General features: G+C 44.8%; 1 protein-coding gene across 1 annotated transcript; it reads left to right on the top strand.

The window, feature by feature from the left end:
• Positions 1-320: 320 nt before the first annotated feature.
• TRIB1 (tribbles pseudokinase 1) lies at positions 321-16,510 on the top strand. Its single transcript, XM_078686780.1, has 3 exons — positions 321-1,514; positions 6,718-7,010; positions 13,926-16,510. Exons 1-3 carry the CDS (start codon positions 1,209-1,211, stop codon positions 14,392-14,394), a joined length of 1,068 nt encoding a protein of 355 aa, XP_078542906.1. The 5' UTR covers positions 321-1,208; the 3' UTR covers positions 14,395-16,510.
• The last annotated feature ends 6,721 nt before the right edge of the window (positions 16,511-23,231 follow it).

Here is a 23,231-nt window from a genome sequence, read left to right as displayed (position 1 = left end):
GCAAAAAAGGCTCGGGCAGAAGAACCCACGCGTTTTACGGAGTTTGCAAACAGTTCTGTGTGGTTTTAAGTTCTTAATAGGATTAAAAAAAATAGTCATAGAAAGGCAAGTAACGCAGTCCTCTAAATTGCTACATTGTTATTTTGTAACTATACATCATCATCTAATTGACGTAAAAAATGCAGTTCTTCTTTGTTATATCACGTTAAAAGAAATAAAGGGGGTGAAACATCGCTTCAGCTGCAAACGAGCGACCGAGGTGCTCTTGTCAAGATGGCTGCGAGCGGCGCGTTTCCCTCCAAACCGAAAGTGGAGTCCTTCTTCAGTGTCGCCGAGCCCTGGTGCGCCCCCAGCCGTAGAGGCTGGCTCGCGTCCACCGTCTGCTGCTGCAGCTGGCGGCTGCGGCTTCCTCCAGCGCCCTGGATACGTGTTTGATGATGCAGGGAGGTGATTATGTATTGCACAACCTCCGGGCTGGCGCTTGCATATTTATATATACACACACACAGTGTGAGTCACAGGAGGGCTGAGCCAGCACTGTGTAATCCCCAGTGAGGGCTGGTGTGGAAGCCTATGACGGGCAGAGCGAGGGGATCCAGCCTCCGCTGCACACACGCCGGCGCTCGCTCTCGCTGCACTCCGTGCACTCTCGCCGCTGCCAGCACTCTCGGGCAGTCTTCACCGCAGTAGAGTGCTGGTGCATCACCAGAGCAGCACCACACCTGGAACTGGCCGCACAAGGAGCAGTAAAAAAGCAATTAGAGGATTTATAAATTGAAACAAGGATCGGGACAAGTTGCAAAATAAAAATCTGTCTTGGATGCACGTTCAATGAGACTAGTATCTCTAATCTTTGAAGTGAAGCACGGCTCTGCCCCGGGCGCACCAGGATCCTGTGCAGAAGGGGCTGGTGCCCGGCAGTAGGAGGGCTCTGGCTGCGGTGGGAGGAATGCCCATGCCCCCTGGAGCCTGGCACTGCAAGTGACCTCAGCGCTGCCTGTGAAGGAGAGGGATTCCCACCCTCCTGGCCTCTCTCTGCCTGTGGGAGCAGGACTTTGCTTTCTCCAGATCCTGCTTTTAGGAAAAGTGAATCCTGGGCATTACTTTGTGGGAGGAAGCAGCGCCTTGAAGCCGGTCGTTGTGTCGGTAAATGCCCAGCGAGTCCTAACAGCCCCCGCCTCCCCTGCGGCTGGAAGACCACCACTTCGATGTCTGTCACCCTTCAGCACCCGCGGCGGCGGCAGCGGGGCCTCTGCCTCCGTGCCCGCTGCCTCAAGAGGCTGGAGAGCGACGAGCCCGCCGCCAAGTGCCCCCGGCTCGCCGAGTGCCCCTCGCCGGACAGCAGCGGCTACCTGGGCTCGTCGCCGCCCAGCCCCCCTTGCCCACTGGGCACCGACCTGAGCTGCCACCAGGGGCCCACCCGCATCGCCAACTACCTGCTGCTGCAGCCGGACGGGCGGGAGAGCGTCTGCCGGGCGGTGGAGCTGCACACGGGCGAGGAGCTGCAGTGCAAGGTGAGCGAGAGCATAGACTGAACGACTCAAGCATAACTCTTAATCTGTGTGTAAAGCGCCCTGACGCCCGCGCACGATCTCGGCGCTGTAGATACATGTCAGCAAATATTGGATGTCTTTTTTTAACATTAATGTCATAAATATGAAATAGGATAATTAAGTAGTCATATGAAAATAATGCAACCTATCTGAAACTGCAGCTGTTTATATTAATTGGAAGGGCTTGCACTATTCTCAGATCCGGTAGAAGCGTGCTAAAGTAGAGTTTCTCAAGTGTGTTTGTAGGAGGTGTGCAGTGAGCTCGCACAAAGCCTACCGTGGTGTGTGCTTACAGGTGTATTGAGTGGAAGGCCATTACACTTTTGATGGTCTGGTGCGTGTTTACGCACGTTACATGGAAGGCTAGAGATGGGCAATCCCCGTTTCTTTTTGTGGTAACTAGGAGCCTAAGTAAAGGGTTTCCTGCCTGGCTGCATGCAGTGCTTCACAGCCTGACGCAGACTCGTCACCGCACACCTCAGCATGCAGTCTGGCATCCTGCACACGTCCATTCTCACTAGTCGCAACGTGCATTGCACCTCTAGGGCATATTGGCGCTGAGTAATAGAGGCTATTTGTTACCTAGCTCAGTGGTACTCATTTATCAACCTCAAGTCTCTGACCATGATGTCAAAGACAAAGTCATGGCACGGATTCATTAGTCCACTGATCCGCAAGACCCGGCCTCACCTGTATTTCTCGCCTTCGAAGGGATCCAACCCCCGCCCAAAATGCCAGATCTTTACCATTCACTTCATTTGGGTCACCCTGTCTGCAACCCTTCCAATCCTTCCAAAAACTGTTGAACTCTATTGAATTAAGGGGGGATCACCTGCGCTAAAACTGGCCCCCACCCCCTCTCCGTGGGTATTAAATAGACTGAGTTCTGAGAGCAATTCCCTCGTGCGCTCTAAAAAGTACACCCGGAGTGCCATTCATAGACTTGGTCTCTTAATAGTAGCGGGATGACTCAGTGAGTTAAACGCTCCCCGCTGAAGAATGCTTTCAAGGTCACGAGTACATATTATTGCAGCTCAGGCTCAGCCTTCCATCCTTAGGAGGTCGGCTTGGACTGATCAGTAGCAACGAGTTATTTACAGTTTAGAAACGGCTGGAGTGTTTTATGTATCACTGTATATGTAAGTTATTGTTTATTAGATTAGGTCTCTCCGCACCTGTATTTAGCAAGGTGCCACTGTGAAGATCAAGCTACGTTCTGAAAAGTGGTAATTTATTATTTCTGCATATATATATATTTTTTTACAATATGTGTTGCTACCTTTTTTCCAGTGCAGCGCTTAACAGACATCATGTTTTTATTGGAACAAAAGAAAAACCTCCATCATGTTAGACTACGAGTAGAACAGTGCTGTCTATGGGGGGTCCGGTTGAGCCGTATTGAAGAAACCAGGATGTGATTGAGGGGCTGTGTGGGCAAGGGTGGGGGTGGCGTGGGCTGGAAATATTTTATTGGGAAACAACTAGACCGCACAGTGGTCTGTTGCTTTTTAAATAATGTCATTACACACACATTCACATTAATCATATTTGAATTTTCAGAGTGATGAAGTGTTCACACATGTATTATTACAATGCCAAATTTGAGGCCCAGACCAGGCACGTTATCACTAGACCAATCCCCCCCCCCCCCCCCCCCCCCCATCCCCCGCCCCCGGACCGCAGCCCCCCAGGTGCCGCATCCCCTGTTGCGGAAAATCCAGCGACAGCTTGTATACTTCCATGTGCTATGACAAAGCTCCTACAGAGAAACTCATACGGCTGCAACCCCCTCAGCAAAATAGAGAGCCTGTGATCGGGGCTCAGGGACACCATATGTCATTTGTTGGTGGCCTAATTTTCTTTAATAGTGTGAGCCTGTTGCTTTCATCGGATTACTCCATATAGCAGCAATTTAAGGGCTATGCTGACATCAGCCATTATAATATGGCAAATAGGCTTGGAATCTAGATTTATAGGTAGAATGGACAGTAATGCAAGTATATAACATAAATGAAATGTTATTTTGAACCCAACTTCTGACACAGAAAATGTTAAATTGCCAAAGGGATTGTGCTGACCTTGACAGAGATTCATTTGAGTTTGTAATGTGCGAAATACAAGTGAACCGAACAGATACATTTAGTGTAGCTCTCTACCACCATAACAAACCTTAATAGTGGGATGTCGTACGCATGACCTCAGTGGTTATTCCTTAACTTGGAAAACAAGTGAATAGTCCCAGAGTATCACCAGTCATGGGAGTGCTGTATACCGGCTGTGATACATCAAGGTACTGAGCAGGTCCTGATACTCCAGGCCAGTGTGCGAAGATGCCCAGTCAGCAGGGAGAGGGTCATTCCTGGGGAAGGTAGCTTTTTTGGCCTTCCCTGTGACAGCACTTCGGACCTCTGGTATTTCTTGTTGAGATCCGCTGCTAGGCAGCGAGGGTGTAACAACCTGTGGTTATTTGTGGCAGCAGGGGGTCCGACGCAAGCGGCCGTCATCTGATGGGCAGTGGTGGTTATTTTGTGCAGTGCATTTGTGTCGGTGTTAGATTACCACTTTTCTTTCTACTCCACACCACATCTCTGCCCTCAGCCGTTTTCTGCGAGTGGTTCCACTGTGCTATTGCAATATATTAACCATAGGAGTGGGCCTGCCCACCCATGGTGCCCGAGGCGACCTGGCTGCTGGCTCCAGGGGCCCTCTGTGACAAAAAAAACATCTCCATCTTGAATTCCTAGAGATTTTGCAGTATTTTTATAGCGCTTACTACCCTACCCCTATGTGGGTCACTGAAGCGCTTACCTGCAAACTACATCATCGGTGGTGTGTGGCTGGAAAGGTGGTGTCTTTGTTTTGATCCTGTGTTGGAAATGTTTCTGTGTGGTGCGTGATGGCCACCGATGTGCAGTTATCATGTTATGGGACACAGCGGTTAGAAGTATGGTGGATGAAGAGCTGCGAGAGAAAAATGCGTAGTTTGTGGGTTTCAGAAAGCTAGAAGCTCTGTACCTACCCATATGGTATTTCTTATGACCATAGTCCATATAGATGGTTACTGCACTGGGTTGTCGAACTGATAATTTGTTTAACATTTAAGGTCCCGAGCAGGTGCCCAATAAGCAAGTGCATTGCATGCTTGTACTGCACACTTAATGTATATTTTATTTCAAGGAACACATCCTATAGGAGACATAGATGTAGATACCGTGGTGAGAATGCACACTGCATCCCGTTTTGTTTCGTCTTCTGGAGTGTGAGACCTAGCGCCTTTATTGGAAGTAAGAATTAAAATGAAATTTGATATTGTAAACATAAGGTAGTTTGAGGTAATGGGTTCCGGTATCTGCAACGCCATCACTGTACTCTGCTTAGAGACCTCCTTCTCAAACTGAGGCATGGGCAGTGCATGTTACCGGTCAGTATTTTATAGTGGTGGCTTGCAGCCAGTCTGAGGAGCTCATGTCTGCCCACCAGCAGTGACCTTGCCACTGGCCAGTCCCCCATGGTAGCCCGCACATGAGATGTGGGAGGCTGTGCACTGCTTTTGACACCCACAACGTGTGTGCAGTCTATGGTAAACTCCAGTTGTTTAGTATCACCACGATAAAATGTCCCGTCTCGATTAATAAGAGTGAAACGTCATTTACGAAAATATTGATTCTAGGAAAATCATATTTTTACAGAAATTAAGATGAGACTTTTAGGCGTTATCGGGTTTAGCACTCCATTATAATAATAGGACCCTTTTTCAACTATTATGAGAACTTTTTTTGAAATGACAGCGGGAAGAGATAATATATTTGAACAACCACAATAAGTGATATTAAAGGCTTCGTAACTGATTAGATCACAAGGGTTTCCAGAGATTGTTCGAAGCAGTACAGCCGTCACCCAACAGGAATGTCAGTTAAACTCTTCCGCCTCTAGTGAAAGGCAGCTTTTTAAGCACATTTCTGGTAACCGTGACACGCGTTTCGCAATCTCGGGTTTGTCGTAAACACCTTTACCTTTCCCCCGAGTGAGGAACGTGCGCCCGCTGCTGCCACCTACTGGCGTCTCAGAAGAAGGTGCTTTGAACTTGCTTCACCCTTGATGAATGGAATTATTGACACACTCCACATTGCGCAAGGTGCATTTGTGAGAACGGCGACTCCTTAATGCTGAATAGTCTTTAATTTACATCTTGCAAAAAGGCCGCTTTCATCGTAACTGGAAATACTCAGAATAATACGCAGACTTTAAGTTAAACTGCACCCTGTTCGCATGAGTCTGTGAGTTAAAAGGAAATGTTAGGACTTGTGATAGTACCAGGAGGTGTTGTCTAGTGACTATGTTGATTTGATTTGATGTATACATTTATAAAGCGCACGTATGCCCAAGGGCTTCTTGGCGCTGAGTTAAATGCAGAAAGTCTGGAGCTACTGGTGACATGAGGTCTAACTAAGATGCAAAGAGCCACGTCTTTACGGCCTTCCTGGATAATAGCAGCGAGGAGCTATTTTTTATTGAGAGTGGTAGTTAGTTCCAAGTTTTAGCTGTTTGCAATAGTAAGCTTCTCTCCCCCCCCCCCCCATCTTAATTGCTTGAAAAGCTTTAACCGAAGGTTTAAATCCCTAGTTTCTGACTTTCCCAAGAATTGTGGACCAGTCACTTTATTTCCGTGACTCAACTGTAAATATTTACAATGTGAAAGTAAAAAAGCAGTGTAGTCTCAAATATATGTTCCCATGCTCCTTTCTAAAACCACTCCTCCAAAGAAACACACGCACAACAGCCTCCCCCTTCGTGTTTGAGAGGCCCTTGAAGTACAAATGTTTTCTGTAAAAGAGTATGCTGGTTTAGGACCAGGTCGGATTTTTCGCAAAAATTGTACATGTATAAGCCTTTTCAAACATTTGCTTAGCATTTGAATGCACAGATCAGCGAGTTTGTCCCCTTAGGTATTTTTAAAATTCTGTTCAATTTAAAGGACCAGCAACAATCTCATTCATTGTGAAGTAGACAAATCCCTTTATAGCCAGGAAAATCCATTTTGTGCCCAACTTTCTGGATTGCTGCCTTGAGGTGGGTTCTCATCAATACTTGAGGTTGCTAAAATAATTCCTTTAAAGATAAGTCATGCTAAACATACCTTTCTTTTGTTTTCTTTATTTCATAGGTGTTCCCCTTAAAGCACTACCAGGACAAAATAGTGCCCTACCTTCAGCTGCCCTGGCACAGCAATATCACCGGCATAGTGGAGGTCATTGTGGGTGAAAGCAAGGCCTATGTCTTCCTTGAGAAGGACTTTGGAGACATGCACTCTTATGTGCGGCGCTGCAAACGCCTCGGCGAGGAGGAGGCGGCCCATCTCTTCAAGCAGATCGTCTCTGCCGTTGCCCATTGCCACCAGTCCGCTGTTGTCCTTGGAGACCTCAAACTAAGAAAATTTGTTTTCTCTAATGAAGAACGGTAAGGCATCACACTTATCCACAGTACACTGTATACTGGGAATATTCCTAAAGTCAATCCTCATTAATTTTCTTCTTGTATAGGACTGTCCATTGGACAACCAGCTATTGTGGTCTTGAAACACAGTTAAAGGTTGTGGTGATGGCTGCATACAGCCTTTCCTTCTTCCTTATGTTTATTGTCCAGTTACCGGAATCCTTGGCTCGCATGTCAAGGACCCTAATAAGTGATCATCTGACACTTGTCCCCTATATGTTATATTAGTGGGGTGTTTTATTTCACATACTGCAATAGTCTGAAATCCACATATTTTGGCCATGACAATCTCTATGAATTAATCAATTTACAGTCTTTGAAAAAATACAAAAAAACAACAGATGGATAAAGAGTATCTTTGGCCCATTTTTCTCTTATTGTTCTGACACATTTGTCGAAGCTACTACAAACAATGCTTGACCGTTGATTGGGTGCTCTTGTGCGGTTTTTTAGTGTGTGTGTGTTTAAAAAAAAACTTTTGTTAGGATACATCCTCCCGAAAAGGATGCTCGCCGATACGGATGGAAACGTGCCTCTTGTCTTCAACAATTCCGAGAAAGTATTTTGGAATAACTCTTTCTGAGGTCACCCTCTGGGTTGCTAAATATTTAAGTTTCCAGTACACCTGCCTTGCTGTGATTATTTGTTCTTGGTGGTATTGCACCAATGGCAGCTGGGATTGGACGGCCACTGATTAGATTTCGTAGAGCTTTCTGAGGGGTGGCGCAGAAAGCCTTCTCTGGGTAAATAAATGTGTTTGGTGACCCTATATGCGTGCACCAAATGGACCACGATGACGCAGAAACTTCAAAGGAAGGCCTCAATCTGCATATGGAGTTAGTGTGCTCTGACATAGTAATTCTAACACTGCACGGGGTAGACTGCAGCTGGTTATGATGACCTGATTCAGTGTGACATGCAAGCAGTGTTTGCATATTGCGTAGCTGGCTTGGAGTTCAAGGTCATGTGTGACACCTTAAGGCGGACCCGGCTTTCAAACTGGCAGCTTTGCATGCTGGGATTTTTAAATTGCAAAACTACTTGACCTTAAACCCAAAGCGCTGTTGACCAGAAGCCAGAACTGACTGTAGCTTTCACACAGTATATGAGGTCACTTGGCACCTATTCTCCTATTAGACCAATACTTCCAAACTCATACAAGGGAGTGTGTGTTGTTGGTAGAGCGCCAAAGCAGTGGGAGCTCAGGTATCGTAATAAAACATGTTTCTGAGAAAGAGTAAGGGGTTTGTGACATAACCTCCCAGCAGATCTGGCAAAGATAAAAATGCAAGTTGATTTCAAAAGTCCTGAACCTGACACAATTGTATTAGTAAATCTAGCCAACAGGGGGAGAGCTGGTGACCCGGTAGAGGTTTGTGTTTAGGTAGTCGGGGAGCAGCTGGAGACCATGTAGAGGGTTGTGTTGAGGTAGTCGGGGAGAATTGCAGACCATATGACGTGTTGGGGTAGTCAGGGAGAGCTCAGACCACACGAAGCCGTGTGTTGAGTGTAGTCCGGGCCTCTGGCAGTCTAGAAGGGCGCGGCAGCCTCGGCCTGCGTCACTTTATCTTTCTATGGGAAACCTGACTGCTTGTTTCACAATTTTGCTTCTAGCAGGACCTTTGTTTTCACTGTTCACTCCCTCATTGCGATGTGCTAGTTTCTTAGAAAGTGACTCACGCTTCAGAGGGACACACCTGTAGAATACTTCTCTCTGGCTTTGACCTGTATAGTTTGCTAGAAAAGGGAACCATCACAGGTACACTCTTCTAGGACTTCCTGTTGTAAATATACGTTTCTGAACCTAAACAAATACTCAAGGACACATTAGGAGCCACGCAAAGCGCTAAAAATGGGTGCAGATTGTTATTGTGTGTATCTTTATGCAAGAGTGATGTGTTCCACTTTATGGTACGTGTTAACAGTAGCAGAAAGTTGCTATTAATTGTCAATAGCGCCTGCTCCACTTCCTGTCCTTCTAGAAGTAGCGCAGTTAATGTGATTCTTCTAACAAAGGCAATGCCTTCCTTGTTTGTGTTTGCTACTATGTACGCCATCTTTATATGACTAAATTCCTGGTATGAACCTTTGCCAAGAAACCTTAAATAACACTGGTAACTGTGCAAACATGAAAGCCTCACTGCCTCTATTATGCATCATGCCATAGCGCTAAAAAAAAAATCGATTCTATGTGAGTGATATGTACAAAAAAAGTGTTTTGGAGAGAATGTAAAGGTTGACATCAGATAAATACTTAATACCTATGCGACAGGCAAATAATGTTTCATGTTTTTACACCTAATTTAAAAAAAAAAAAAGGTTCAAAATATGCTTTATTCGATATTCAGCAATGAAATATCATATAAGCGAAGAGTTTCATAAAATATCATACAAACATACAATTACAAAAATAATTTAAAACAAACAATTTGGTCAATTCATTAAAATAAGTAAGTGGTAACCAATTAAAAAGCAAGATCTGGCAAACCAATCTTAGAGTGATTAAAAGTTAACTAGAAAAGGAGCAATCAATTAGGCCTTACAAAATGACATAGCATGTACGACAAGATACATATATACAATTATTAAAAACATGATGGGCTTTTTCCATTTTACATGTCTGAGTATGAAAATGATAAAACACATGGTGGCCAGAGTCCCCTTTCACCAATTGTTATTGTTCATTACTCTGGGACCCGGGTAAAAATCGAACAAGTCCCAAGTAGAAATAGGGGCATCACCGGGTTTTGGTTGAGAAAGTCTTAAAAAGGGGACAATGTTCCTGTGTTTAAATCTGATCAATATCAGATCTCCCGAGATGTCTTTAGGCAGTCTGCCTAACCACCCCACCCTCCTGACGCTCACTATTCCGCCATCTAGGGCGGGCGGCAGCGGTCTGTTGTTGTGAAGCCAAAAGATGGTCTTATTTAGCAGCTCCTCGCTTGTTTCGTGATTTCCCTGACCAAGTTCAGGCACCCCAGAAAGAACGGACACGTAGGGGGCAGCTTCAGGGGGTAAATTAATTCTATGCCTTCTTGGCTGAGGATATCTAGGGGCTTTAAAAGAGGCACTTGTGGGGTTAGGAGTGTTATTATGGCCCCTTTGGAAGGGTATACTCAGGGCAGGGTCAATTGTTCGTGCTTTTCTGAGTTCAATAGGAGTAGGCTTGTCCGGGTTTATACAGAGCGTGGAACGTGGGGAAACAGCAGAATTTACAGTTGGTAGGTAAGACCTTTTTACTATTAGTTCAACACTGGTCAACCTGTCTCCCAACTCCTTAATTTTAGTGACCAGGGGTAACAAAGCAGCATTCAACAATCGCTCAAATTCGGCCAATAGGGTCGATTGAAAGGGGGAAACAGGATTATTTAATGTAGACCCTGCTTTATGTGGCGTTAACACAATTGGATTGGCAGGGAGGGATGGGGAGCTACAACACATTAGATTAACATTTAATGGAGTTTCCTCATTGTTGAATTGGATTAAATCAGGGGATACAGGCACAATCTGGGTGGTACAGTTTATGAGATCATTGTCTTTGCCCAGTCTGGGGGGGGTTAATATATCAGGGACATAGTTAGTGCCGCACACGGCATTGAGCTCTTCCCAATAAGACATAATGGGAGGACTATGTATGGCCCGTCGACGACACTGGACAATGGAACATAAATATGTAAACTGTATGGTGTCTCTGTACCTCTTATGTTAGGACCAAGTGGGGTGGCCCGCCCCGGCCTCCTCTGGCCTCCGAGGGCCACAGAGGGCCCGCCCTTTGCCCGGGCTTAGCCCGCGCGCGTCCCGCGCAGCGGGAAGCGCGAGCAGTTTTCAAAGCCCCCGGCGGGAAGGGGAGGGGCTGGCAGTCCGTTGTGGCTCCCGCTGCCTCCTGGAACCTGTAGGCGCTGTCTGACTCAGCGCGCCCCACCGACGATGCGTCTCCCGCGGAGCGGGAGGCGCGAGCAGTTTTCAAAGCCCCCGGCGGGAAGGGGAGGGGCTGGCAGTCCGTTGTGGCTCCCGCTGACTCCTGGAACCTGTAGGCGCTGTCTGACTCAGCGCGCCCCACCTAATTTCTAGTGTGGAACAAAAAATTTGGATTAATCCATGCAAATGCTTTTCTGTCTGTTTTGCACATGCTGTTGCCATGTTATTTTTACTTTGCATTTAGAATTTACGTGGCCGCTTGCATTTGGTAATCGCGGTCTGTGTCTGAAGGTTACGTGCTCCTGATACTAGGACTATGTAAATCCTTTTTTTTATGTTGACACATTTCTGTCAAGTTCACGGAGTTTTCCATACGTGGAGCTTTTTCTTTCTTTGCTTCCCTCCTTGCGTCTTTGATCTGTATTTCTGGAGATTATTTTCCCTGTACCGCCAGATAATTTTCACTCTGATCACACCATAGCAAATCTATGCAGATGTGTCTTTGCACATTTACTTTTTGTGTCGTACATTTTGGCAAATTCACTGTTTGTGGTCAGATGCGGGGAAGCGAAAAGCTTTCCAACGTCAAGTTGCAACACTTTCCATACAATTTCGCGAAGTTCGCGAAAGATATATATAAAAATACCTTTGCGACGTCCTCCAGCTCCACTTTTGGAGATTAGAAATGATTCTATTCGCGGGAGAGATGGAGGCGACGGGCACTGTTCTTTCACAGAAATGTGAACTCGTTAGCAGTTTGTGTCACGCGCACACACGCTCATTTACGCAGAAGTTGGCTTCGCTGAAGGGTGTGGATGAACTGAAACATGCCTGGTACTTAACAGCGTGCTAAATGGCATATCGCAGTCGGGGGAGCTCTCTCGGAGCGGGCGCCGCGCGCCAATAGTGTCACGCGCACCCCCTTTTGTAACCGAGAGGGGCTTGGGGGGTGGTTAAGCAATCGCCCACTTGACGCTTTGTCTTTGTAACCCGCACAGGTGCCGGCCTTGACGCGCTGTTGGCGCGAGGCAGCGGGCGCAGCTTGAGTCATATTTTCCGTTTACAGTGAGGGTTTTGCATGGCAGAAGGTCACCCTGCAGGGAGGTATTTTTAACCCCTCCGGTTCCGCCAGGAATCGCTGGCTGTGTGTGCTTTCACTGAGCCGTGAGTCACCGAGTTATAAACGCGTTCAGTCAATTCACCTGCTGCTGACTCCTGCACTGAAACACTTATTATGGGACTTAAATTCACATCGAGTGAAAGGCCTTGACTTCGGCACGCCTATAGTTTAATATAAATGTAAACAGACCGTGTCCCTCTTGCTTAAATCAATTTCACAGGTTCGTGTTCATTTAAAAGTGGAAAACACCATGATTTTTTCGAATTTGAAGCATGCTTTTAAACCATAGAAGGGGTTCTGGATTTATTCTCAATTCCTGTAAAGGGGTAACCCTCAAAACCCACCTACCACTCTGACACAAACCAGCACGCTCCCTCCACACATGAAATTAGAAATCTAATATTCATTCATACCTGCCTGCCCCTGCCGTCAAACATTACAACAAACATTATCTTGTTAAGGCATAGCTCAGATTTTGAATCGCCCCCTTCTTGTAAATTCTATCTCTTTACCATAGTTGGGGTCCATTACTCCCACTATTCCCAGCCCTCCCTCCATACAATCTTTCAGTCTTAAAAAACACCCTGTCTGACATTGTATTGAACTTGAACATGGCATTAGTAAAAACACCTACCTCAAGTACCGCGTGGCACACGCGGTACTTGAGGTAGATCTCAAGCTGCAATCTATTACGTTAAAAAGACTTAACAACCACAGTGATGGAGGTAAAGAGTGCAACATTTAGGACTATTGTTTAGTCACTTTTTTGACATTGCGGCCGCCATTATCACAAACAATATTGCAGGTAGGTTGCTCTTTATTGTTGAGTTACACAGTCAGTGATTGGAATGTATGAAAGACAAAGGGGGCCTAGATCACCCTGATGAGTTAGTAACATCACGTCTTGTGAGTCTTTTATTTGATATCTAATGGGATCAAGAAATTTCCACACAGCCTTCTATGAAACCAGCAAGACCACAAATGATTTCTACCTAACAGGGCCGGACTGGCTACCGGGCAGTTGTGTGTGCTGCCGAGCTGGGGGCTAATTTCTCTGTGGTGGGGGCTTATTTCGTTGATGGGGACCTGCGTGCGCTTTGAAATAAAAAAAGCAAAACGAATTTCGTTTTGCACACACAGGTCCCCATCAACGAAATCATGCCCCTGCTCGGTAGCACAAACAACTGCCCGGTAGCCAGTCCGGCCCTGCTACCTAACAGCTTCCAAAAATGCTGTCATACTTAAACATGCGGCTCTAAGAATAAGAGCTGGGAGCGGCTTTATCTCCACCCATGCAGACACGTAATACATTATGCTTTTGGCCCAATCAGCACGGCTGCCATTTCACTAAAATACCATGTGTGGCTTTATGCATCCTTTGACCTCTGATGACATCACATGGTTGACTGCTTGTCCCACCCATAACACTATCAACAGCCGTCAGGTGCTACTGAGGGGCTAAGGAAAAGGCATGGAGAGCAAACCACAGAAATCAGAGTTCATGATGATGGATTCTTGACCCATGAGACCCGTGGTAGGAAGGGCGGTGCCAAAGGTACCAAAGGACAAGCCAGGTGTAGCACCATGAAAAAAAGAGGAATGAAAAGTTGTTAAGGAAAATATAATGTGTAGTGGTGGATTTAACAGATTCTCGTTCCTCCTTAGTGCTATCTGCAGTGTTATATCTGTTCTATAATGTCACTATTGAATGGTATCCATCGCTGCACTTTTTAATCTGGATTGTGATTATTCAGTTTGGTCCAGTGTTTGATGGAGAATGTGTATGACAGACGACATTGCCTTCCCTATTAACTATTCCACGTTCCCTTTGTATTTTGCAGGAGTCGGCTGCGATTAGAAAGCTTGGAAGACACCCATATCATAAAAGGGGGAGACGATGCCCTCTCAGACAAACATGGATGTCCGGCCTATGTCAGCCCCGAAATCTTGAACACGACAGGGACCTACTCAGGGAAGTCGGCCGACGTTTGGAGCTTGGGGGTGATGCTCTACACTCTCCTGGTGGGACGCTACCCCTTCCATGACTCTGACCCCAGTGCCTTGTTTTCTAAAATCCGTAGGGGACAGTTCTGCATACCCGACCACGTCTCGCCTAAAGCGAGGTGCCTCATCCGCTCATTGCTGAGGCGGGACCCCTCGGAGAGACTGGTGGCCTCTGAGATTTTGCTTCACCCCTGGTTTGAAGCGGTCTTGGAGTCAGGATGCATCGATCGCAGCACTGAAAACTCTGCCCAGGTTGTCCCAGACCATCACATCGACACGGACGACATCAGCTCTTTCTTCTGTTAGTCTCTACAACCCTCTCAAAGTACATTTCCAGGACGTTTTAGCTCAGAGATTCTAAATCCAGGACATGTGGACTAATTTGCTGTCTTAAAACCATGAAAACAACAATATTTTGATCCAGCACGTGTTTCTTTCAACATAACGAATCTCAATAGGGAGCTGCCAGTCCCTCGTCGTTGTCCACCACCTTTTTAAAAAAAAAAAAACGGCACAGAAGTGGGACTTATTTCGTTGAAGAAAGGCGGGATTGTTTTGTGTTTTGAAATGCTTTTAAGTGTCGATAAAACTTAATTGTAGCACTCAAAGAGTTCAAAAGTAGCTGACATTAACATTCTGTAATGTAGATCCTGACTGGTGCTGGAGAGGAGGCCTGTGCTCGGTTGGCACAACCTCTGCACGACAGCTCAACAAGCACAATGACACAACTTCCACATCCCCCAAAAGGGTATTCTAAATCTTTGTTCCGTTGTAACCTGATGTTTGGTTTGAAACAGTTTGCTTCTGTTTTGCAAGTATCAAGTCTTTGTAAGGAATGTGATTTCGAATGTTAAGAAACCCTGGTCAAAGTGGGGGTAAAACCCTGCATGCATCTGCAGTGGAGTGTAAGAGTGGCAGGGTCTGTGGAAGGCCCCCCAACTTGGGGATGATGAGAAATTTCATGACCGGATTGTGGAATATTTTGTTCCATCAGATGACAGAAAGATCGCAGTGAAATGCATGATCTCTAACTGGCGGTGGAACCTCTTTTTTTTTTTTTTAATTTTTTTTTTTTAAAGCAGGGGCTTCTTAGGTTTCCACTGCCAGAAGGTGCCAATTTGCTGGGGTAGTCAATTACGACCCTGAAGTGTTCATTCCACACCATGACTATTTTGTCTATCAACCCAAACTTCGTGTCTCTTGATCTCACGCTTGCTGGTTCTTATTCAGTTCTGATTTCTCTCTTAGTCACTGTTTTTCCATTTTCTCTTCCTCATTCGTTTTCCCTTTCTCTTGTTCAAAGTCTAATGAAAAATTAGTCCTGGTCCCCATAAATGAGTGCCACTGCCCTCAGTCACTGGCATAAATTAAGGCTAACGGAACCCACTACATTCTACTTCAGACATGGAACCGAGTCCTCAAGAAATTGCCTTTTTCCCACCATGTGCCTGAACATTTGTACCAGGCTGATCAATGGGTTACACAGTGGACTATATTGCGTGGAAATATCGTCTGACATAAATATGGTGTCATAAAAGTCGGTCACAAAAATATCTTCCCATTAGTTGTAGATTTTCTATTATTAATCCTAATGTGATATCTTTATAGGTATTATTTAGAACACAATATTTATATAGGATCACATTCTATTACAACACCCTATCAATGACTCTTTTAACTTATCCTCTTCTTTCTATTGTTGGGCTGTAGCTATACACAGCCTAGGCCCTTATAATTTGTGTATATTGAAGCACCTCAACAGTTATCTGTTCTACACTTACACCAAAATGTTTCCATGTCCTGTTGTCCATCACTAGGAACCAGTAAGGATTCTGTAGCTAAAGTAACTGGCCTTTTGTTGATGATGTGCAAACGATTTTGTGGTTCATTGTCAGACCTTCCAGTCTTGCACCACACCAAAATCTGACGAAGCATAGTTGTTTTCATGAAGACGGAGTATAAAAACACCTGCAACGTTAGTTAAGTTCTACATGTATTAAACGGGTAATGTTGTACTTCTCTGAACTACAGCTTCACGACAATGCAATGACAGCTTTGCACGCTACTTTCATGCATTGTGAAAAAAATGCCATGCATACCTCGTGTATTGTGTACTTTGTACATACACCGTTTGTTTAATTGTTCTGTGCGATTTACTGTATTTTTGTAACAGCAGGGAACCCTTCTGTCATCCAGTGAACTGTGAGAATTAACAAGGAGAGAGCAACTCCTTTGCACTAAGGCCTCACAGTTGTTCTAAATTTGTATCTGTGATACACTGTATGCTTGTATATATAGGCAGCATACGTCTGCTGGCAAATACTAAAACACTATGTCAGACATATAAAAATGTATATATGAGAAAACCTAATTGAGGTTCAGATTGTAAATATTTTAATAAATATGGATCCGTTAATATTTCTCTAGTTGTTTTGTAGTTTCTGCTTTGAACAATATATGTATGTATATGTGTATGTGTATAGATATATTACAACTGATTATAACTTTCTTTCTTTCTACAGAATACATAAATATATATGTGTATATATATGTGTATATATATGTGTATATATATATATATATATATATATATATATATATATATATATATATATATATATATATATATATATGTGGGTGTATATGTATATATATATATATATATAATTTCACTGAAAAGAAAAACAGAAGGTTACAGGGACGTTATAGTTGGGCTCAGATTCCACTCGTACAAAACCAGTGAAATTCAGCAGGTATAGTTACGTTAGTTGACTATAACTTACACCCCTACTGTGCTCTGCTTATGACCTCACATATTACACCACTCATGACCATGACTTGGTCAGTGACATTACTGACCATGGTGTCCAGAAAATGGCAGCTCGGATCCTTCTAAAACCCCCTAATCACCAGTCGGCTGCTCCAGCTTTAGCAGCCCTGCACTGGCTGTCAGTGAAGAAAAGAATCCACTTCAACGCACTGTGCTTTGCCCATCGGGCTATGCACGGGAGAGGCCCGCAGATCATTCAGCGACTACTCAACCCTTAAATTCCCAACAGGTCTTTGCGGTTTGGAAATCTAAGGTTACTGGCAGCCCCTAGGATAAATAAGGCAGGAGGTGGGGGTCTCCTTTGCCTACCTAGCTCCCAAACTTTGGAACGACCTCCCTGCTGTCCTTAGAATAAACTTGTTTGAATCCAGCTTTAGAAAACACCTAAAAGCTCATCTAGTTTACTCATTTATCATCTACCTTTAAGTGCATTCAAGCTATCTGGCAGATGTGTTGTCTTCAGCACTGGGAGGCCTGTTTGGGTAGCTACGCGCTATACAAATAAGACAATACAAATAGAACATGTGCCCCCTCCCCTATATGAAATGAACAATTCCCCCCCCCCGGACATGGCCCACCTGGGGGCCTAAAAAACCCAAGCTGAGGATACTCAGTCTGCGTGTCACTCAGAGTGCTTTGTCAGGGAGAGTGCAGGGTAGATTAGGCAGGAACCCAAATGAGCCCCAATAACATTTGGTATATGATCTGAGTTTTCCATGATACCCATGTGATGAATAAAACTCTTGATATGAACAGCCATCTTTGAAAATGGCGAGCCAAGACTGTCTTAAGCATCAGACCAGCCAGGTCAGAGGGGCAAAGATGAGTGGTTCACTGTAGGGTTGGGGATTAGGAGGGCACAAAGAGGATCTGTGATCACCTTGGGTACAGGCCACTCTTTGAAAGTTTAGGAAGCCACCTTCAAGTCTTTGATGTGGGAAGAGGTAATTCCTAAGTGAAAATCCCTAAATGTCAAAAGATTTCCTCCCACATTTTTTATAATTGACTAGGCAGATGACATGTAGTTTTAATGGCTGACTACAGGGGCCTGAATGTCCAGTAGGTTGAAAGGTGTTAGAAAAGTAATCCTGGATGCTGCCATGCCATTGAGGGTTCAGCATGGGGTCTTACATTGCAGTCTTGAGAGAGTGTGGCCAGCAAGGGAATGGAGAGGACATAATGGAAGCAGCTCCGCTCCTTCCTCGAGATATCTGTAGGCATCTGTGCTGTCCGTCCATCCCAAGGCTCAGCAAGAGACGCTTAATCCAGGAGAGGCTGCGGGAGAGCTAAGCACGTTAGATTTGGCACTGAAGGTGAGACATGTCTGAGTGTCGATGGCTTTATTCAAAAGCAGAAATGGCAGCCTGCCATCTTGGGTAGGCCCAGAGAGAGAGAGAGAGAGGCCTACTATGGCTGCCTATCTCCACGTCAACCTGCGCACAGAGGACGGAAAGCTGGGTGGGTGGCTGGTCCCGGCGGCACTGGGGCAGAACTATGCTGACTCATGGAAGCAAGTGGGCCCCTGGGGCCAGGAAATTGTGGGCCGTCCATGTTTTGCAGTGAAAGCTGAAGCTCAGGTCCTGAGTATCCGAAGACCAGGCTGGACTGTGTGTAATGTTTGTGGAGGGCAAGCAAGGCCTGTCCAGACAGAGTAGCTCCCAAAGGGAATACAGGTGGGTCTTCGTGGAAATGCTTGCTCCGGGTTATCGCGAGAGCCCACTGAAGACACTAGAGGGTCTGCCTTTGGACCGAGTGTCCTGGTCACTGGGTCTGGCCGCCATACTGCATGGTCCCAGGAAAGAAGGGCTTACATCAAGGATTCACCCCCCACATGGCAGGGGGGTGATCACAGAGTGAGGCACTGGCTCAACTCAGGCAGTAGTGTCCAGTGGGAAAGAGCAAGTTGACCTCGTGAAAGCTTTCGAACCTGCACCCTGTAAACAGATGTCAATTCGTGTTCCTCTCAAGTCTACAGGTGAGGTTTGAGTGCAGTGGGAGCAAAGTCCTGAGAATGTGCAAAGCTTCCCCGAGGGGTTTGCAGTGTGGAGGGGCCACAAGGACACTCAAAGGGGAAACAACCTTTACAACAAAGCCTTTACCATGCATGCCTTTGCCTTGCAGGTACGTATTTGTGCCTTTTACCATGTATGCCTTTACCATACATGGTAAGTATTAGTAAGGTAAGTATACATACCATGGGTAGTAAAGACAACTGTGTGGTAAAGTCATGCTTGGTAAAGACACCTGTGTGGTAAAGATATGCATGGTATAGGCATGAGCTGTAATGTCATACAACCACTACAAGGGTACAAATGGGATGAGAGCATTCCTGCCACAGGGGCTGGGGAATTAGAGCTGACCTGGACAAGATATATCCACTGATCCTTGATGAAGTAAAGACCTACTACAGCCCTAGAGTGGGGCCTGATCGCTCCACTAAGCACGGACAACTAGACGGAGACCTCAAAGGTCATCGTTTCTGATGAAACATTGTTTAGGAGAAATAGGTTTAACAATATTTAAGAATTTAACTCTACTGGAGAATTCAGGGGGATTAAATATGCATCAAGGAGCTATTAATCAGTTGCAAGAAAGGTATTGAAAAAAAGTAAATACAGTGTCTGAACACTATCCATTTTATTTGAGGAACCAAAGAGGTGAGACGACTGTTAAAGGCTATGGTTGTCAGTATTGATTTTGAGCACATTACGTACGACCAGGTGTTGTGTGATTAGATCTTGATGACAATGAAGTCTACAAAAATTCAAGAGTGACTTTGGGCAGGGGCAGATACTACCTTCTGATGAGGGTTCAACTATTGCTAGAAGTATAGAGCTATTAGAGAAATATGTTGAAGTACAGAAGGGAATGAGTTGCAGTATCAACATATTACAAAGAGGGAATAGTGAGGAAAAGAAGGCAGAGTAGAGAAGATATCTGAGGTTTGGAAGTAGTTCTCAAGAGAAGGACTGCCATTTTAGATATTGCAGCTTTTGTAATTTTGTGAATGGCAAGAATTGACCTGCTTTAAACGAAATTTGCAGTTATTTTAAAAGAAAGGCCATTTTGGAAGAGATTGTCTGGAAGTAAGATCAGTAAAGTAGGGAACTGGGTGGTAAAAACTGAAGTGATGGGATGATGTTTTGTTTAGGGGTGGATCCTGATAGATGAAAGAGAAGAATTTGCCTCGATGTGATTTGAGTAGAATTGGTATGTGTGAGAACATGATGGTGGATTCACACGAGTTTGTGCACCATCGTGGGTGAACCATTATTTGAGAAGTATTGGTTGGGTAGTAAGTTGGTACATTCTAATATTCGACCAGAAAGGTCATAAAGTTAATTTAGAAGTTTTTTCTGGTCTTACCTGTATTTTAGCGGTATGTGTCCGTGATTGGAGAAACAATGTTGGGGTGATGGCATCAATGAGAGTTGGATAAGAGGTTGATCATCCAGTGTATGCTGTTGGTGAAGAATGTGGTTATCATGTACACAACAAGGAGAACAGAGAGTTATAAAAGTAATTTAGTGATGTGAGGCAAGTTCAAAGGTTTAAAAGACATGACTATTGTAAAAGAAGGAAAGCACCCTTTGAGGCAAAACAGGTTAGGAATGTGCCATTTATGTCTAGACTAACATTGAAAGAGATTCTGAAACATTTATGTACAAAGAACATAAATGAGACTCTTGAAAACACAGCATCTGGTTTGTTAAAGCATCAAAGGTCAATGCAATGTCAGTTGATAGTTTCCATTCTTACCAATCTACAAAAGTTGCTTTTATCAATTTCTGGTCCCACTTTTCCCTACAATCGACTTAACTACTGTATATCCCCATATTGAAGCAGGAGCATATATAGGCACTGTCAGTGTTGGCCATGCTATGGGTGGATGGACGGTTCCCACCGCCTCATGTGCAGGAAGAAGGCACGTTGGACAATGAATCCATTCACTCCACCAGCAGTGTATCATCGACAATACTCCCTGAGGTCACACCATCAAACGATAGATGGCTTCTTGTGAGTGGCTGACACCACCAGGACTATGAATAGTTTCTAAGATGAATGCCAATTTGTAGGAGCCCGGGGCAGCAGCAGTTGGACCTGCCCACGAATATGAGCTGGTTCTGACATACGTTGTGTAGAAATGAGCACTCCGAGCAGGGCCCATACCCATAGAACTGTGCAGTCCATCTCAAAATGCTTCAGTTTTTGTCAGTCTGGCTGCCCTGCTCCCAGGCGATCACAGTGACGTTATGCACGACATTGGGAGTACTCCATCTACGGGAATGTTTCTTTGGCATTTGGGCGGCCATGTGTTCTGAGGCTGCCCTGGGAGGGGAGTTGAGGGTTTTCGATTTACAGTTTATAGGACCCGCATTGAGTTACTACTGGCAGCCGGGGACCTCCAGGCAATTTGCATGATTTAAATGTCAAACATTAAAACTGTAATTCGAAGAAAAAAAAACACACACACGTGCACATCAAACAAAGACTAGACTTAAATTACTAAAGATTTTAGTATTTTTATATTAAAATATTTCCAAAAATAGAAAAATCCTAATGGGAAGGTTGGTGCTGCATCTCGCGACTAACTTTTCATTGTTTGGTTTTATTTCACAGCCCGGGACTCCTGCTCCTGCCAAGGCTGGACTGGAAACTTAAAGCTGCTCTGGCAAATGTTGTCAGACTAGTCCCCAAACAGTGCACACCAAGTTATGCGAGTGAGTCTGACCACTACAAAGGGGGCATTGAGGGCCTCTCCCCCAAGAATTATTTTGGGAAAAAGGTGCATTTTACAACACATTTGTACAGCCCGCCTTCTAATGAGTACGTCCAAACGTGTCTCAGCCAGTCCTGCTCTTGGTCAGCTGCATTGGCTCCCTATCCAGGATAGAACTAGGTTTAAGGCTATGTGTATTGTCCATAAATCTATTTCTGGAAAGGGTTCTCCACTGTTTCAGTCAATGCTGCAATTATACTGCCCCAACAGATCTCTTCGATCCAATAACAAACGACTACTTGTAGTTCCTGTGATCAAGCGGTCACAAACTGGGGGTCGGCGGTTTTCCTACAATGCAGTCAAAGTTATGGAACCAGCTTCCAGAGTATTTACAACTGGAATTTAGCTATCGTAGGTTTAGGAAGCAGCTTAAAACCTTCCTTTTTCCTCCTTCCACTTGAAATCTTCCTCTTTCCATGATCAGATTTGGTGTACAAGGTGTCACAATAAGCGCTGGGATGCCCTTGGGTAGCCATGCGCTATATAAGTGCATATTCAATATATTGAATTGAAATAATGACCTTACTATGCACCAGCATACAGCAGTCTTTTATCAATCTTCATTGATTCACCCCCTACTGCCCTCTAACAGTGCCTCTCATTTCTCCATAGCCCCACTGTCACGTATTTAATTTGTTTGATAGCACCTCTCATTCCACTGTAGGGTGTCAGAGCACTTTACATCACACTCATATAGAGACAATGAATCATACGTCTGTAAATCAATGACTAGAACATGTTACATAAGGCAAAGGGGACTACAAGGTGTAGGATTCACAAGTCATCCATACTGGCAGGCATTTTTTAAGAGTGCTCGGTCTGGAGAAGCACAAAGTCAGGATTCAGAACATAACACAGGGGTTAGCATTGACTTTAATAATAAGGATTTATTTCTACCCAAACAAACCTTTTTAGCAGCATCAGGATAATGAAAGACTGGGAAAAAGCATAACTTACTAACTTGTACCATGCAGTTTGCTTGCAGCTCTTTGATTTCAGTTCATAGCTCACTGTGCTAAATGCGATTGGAACTTGTGAACTGCATATTAACAAAAGAGTATCTGTGGCAAAAGCAGGAACTGACTGAGCTATGCACAAAACAAAATACAGTTTTTTTAAAATGCATGGTAGACATTCTTTGCAGCAGGTATATTAACTATCTGACATTTAAGAAGATCCAAAGCTGCCACTGGACAAAACACCATCTCTCTCCAGCAGGTACATTAATCACCAGAGTTATCTTGACACTTTTATTGCTGCCCAAAAATGCTGTTTATACAAGGAACTTTGCATTGCTTTTAAAACTGCTGCCTGCAGACCCCCTGGGCATGTGTCACGAACCCCTGGGGGTCCACGGACCCCAGTTTGGGAACCACTGATGTAGTGGATTGCTGTCTTATTTCATGCAGTATGTATTTCTTCAACTCTGGGGTGCTGGAAGTGCTGTGCTATATACTGCTTTTTACCATGTCCAACTGGATGTACGACACCACTATGGTCTTGGTTAATATATCAGCGTGGAATGTTCGCGGA

Source organism: Lissotriton helveticus, chromosome 4_1 (genome assembly GCF_964261635.1).
Source record: "Lissotriton helveticus chromosome 4_1, aLisHel1.1, whole genome shotgun sequence".
Lineage (NCBI taxonomy): Eukaryota > Metazoa > Chordata > Amphibia > Caudata > Salamandridae > Lissotriton > Lissotriton helveticus.
The sequence above is the reverse complement of the archived record's forward strand: the minus strand, read 5'-3'. Positions and strand labels throughout refer to the sequence as shown.

What these genes read in the sequence shown, in the direction of transcription:
- TRIB1 (XM_078686780.1), top strand. Translation starts at nt 1,209, where the DNA reads ATGTCTGTCACCCTTCAGCACCCGCGGCGGCGGCAGCGGGGCCTCTGC. An exon ending in GCGAGGAGCTGCAGTGCAAG is followed by an intron (nt 1,515 to 6,717) that starts GTGAGCGAGAGC and finishes TTTATTTCATAG; the next exon opens with GTGTTCCCCTTAAAGCACTA. An exon ending in GTTTTCTCTAATGAAGAACG is followed by an intron (nt 7,011 to 13,925) that starts GTAAGGCATCAC and finishes TGTATTTTGCAG; the next exon opens with GAGTCGGCTGCGATTAGAAA.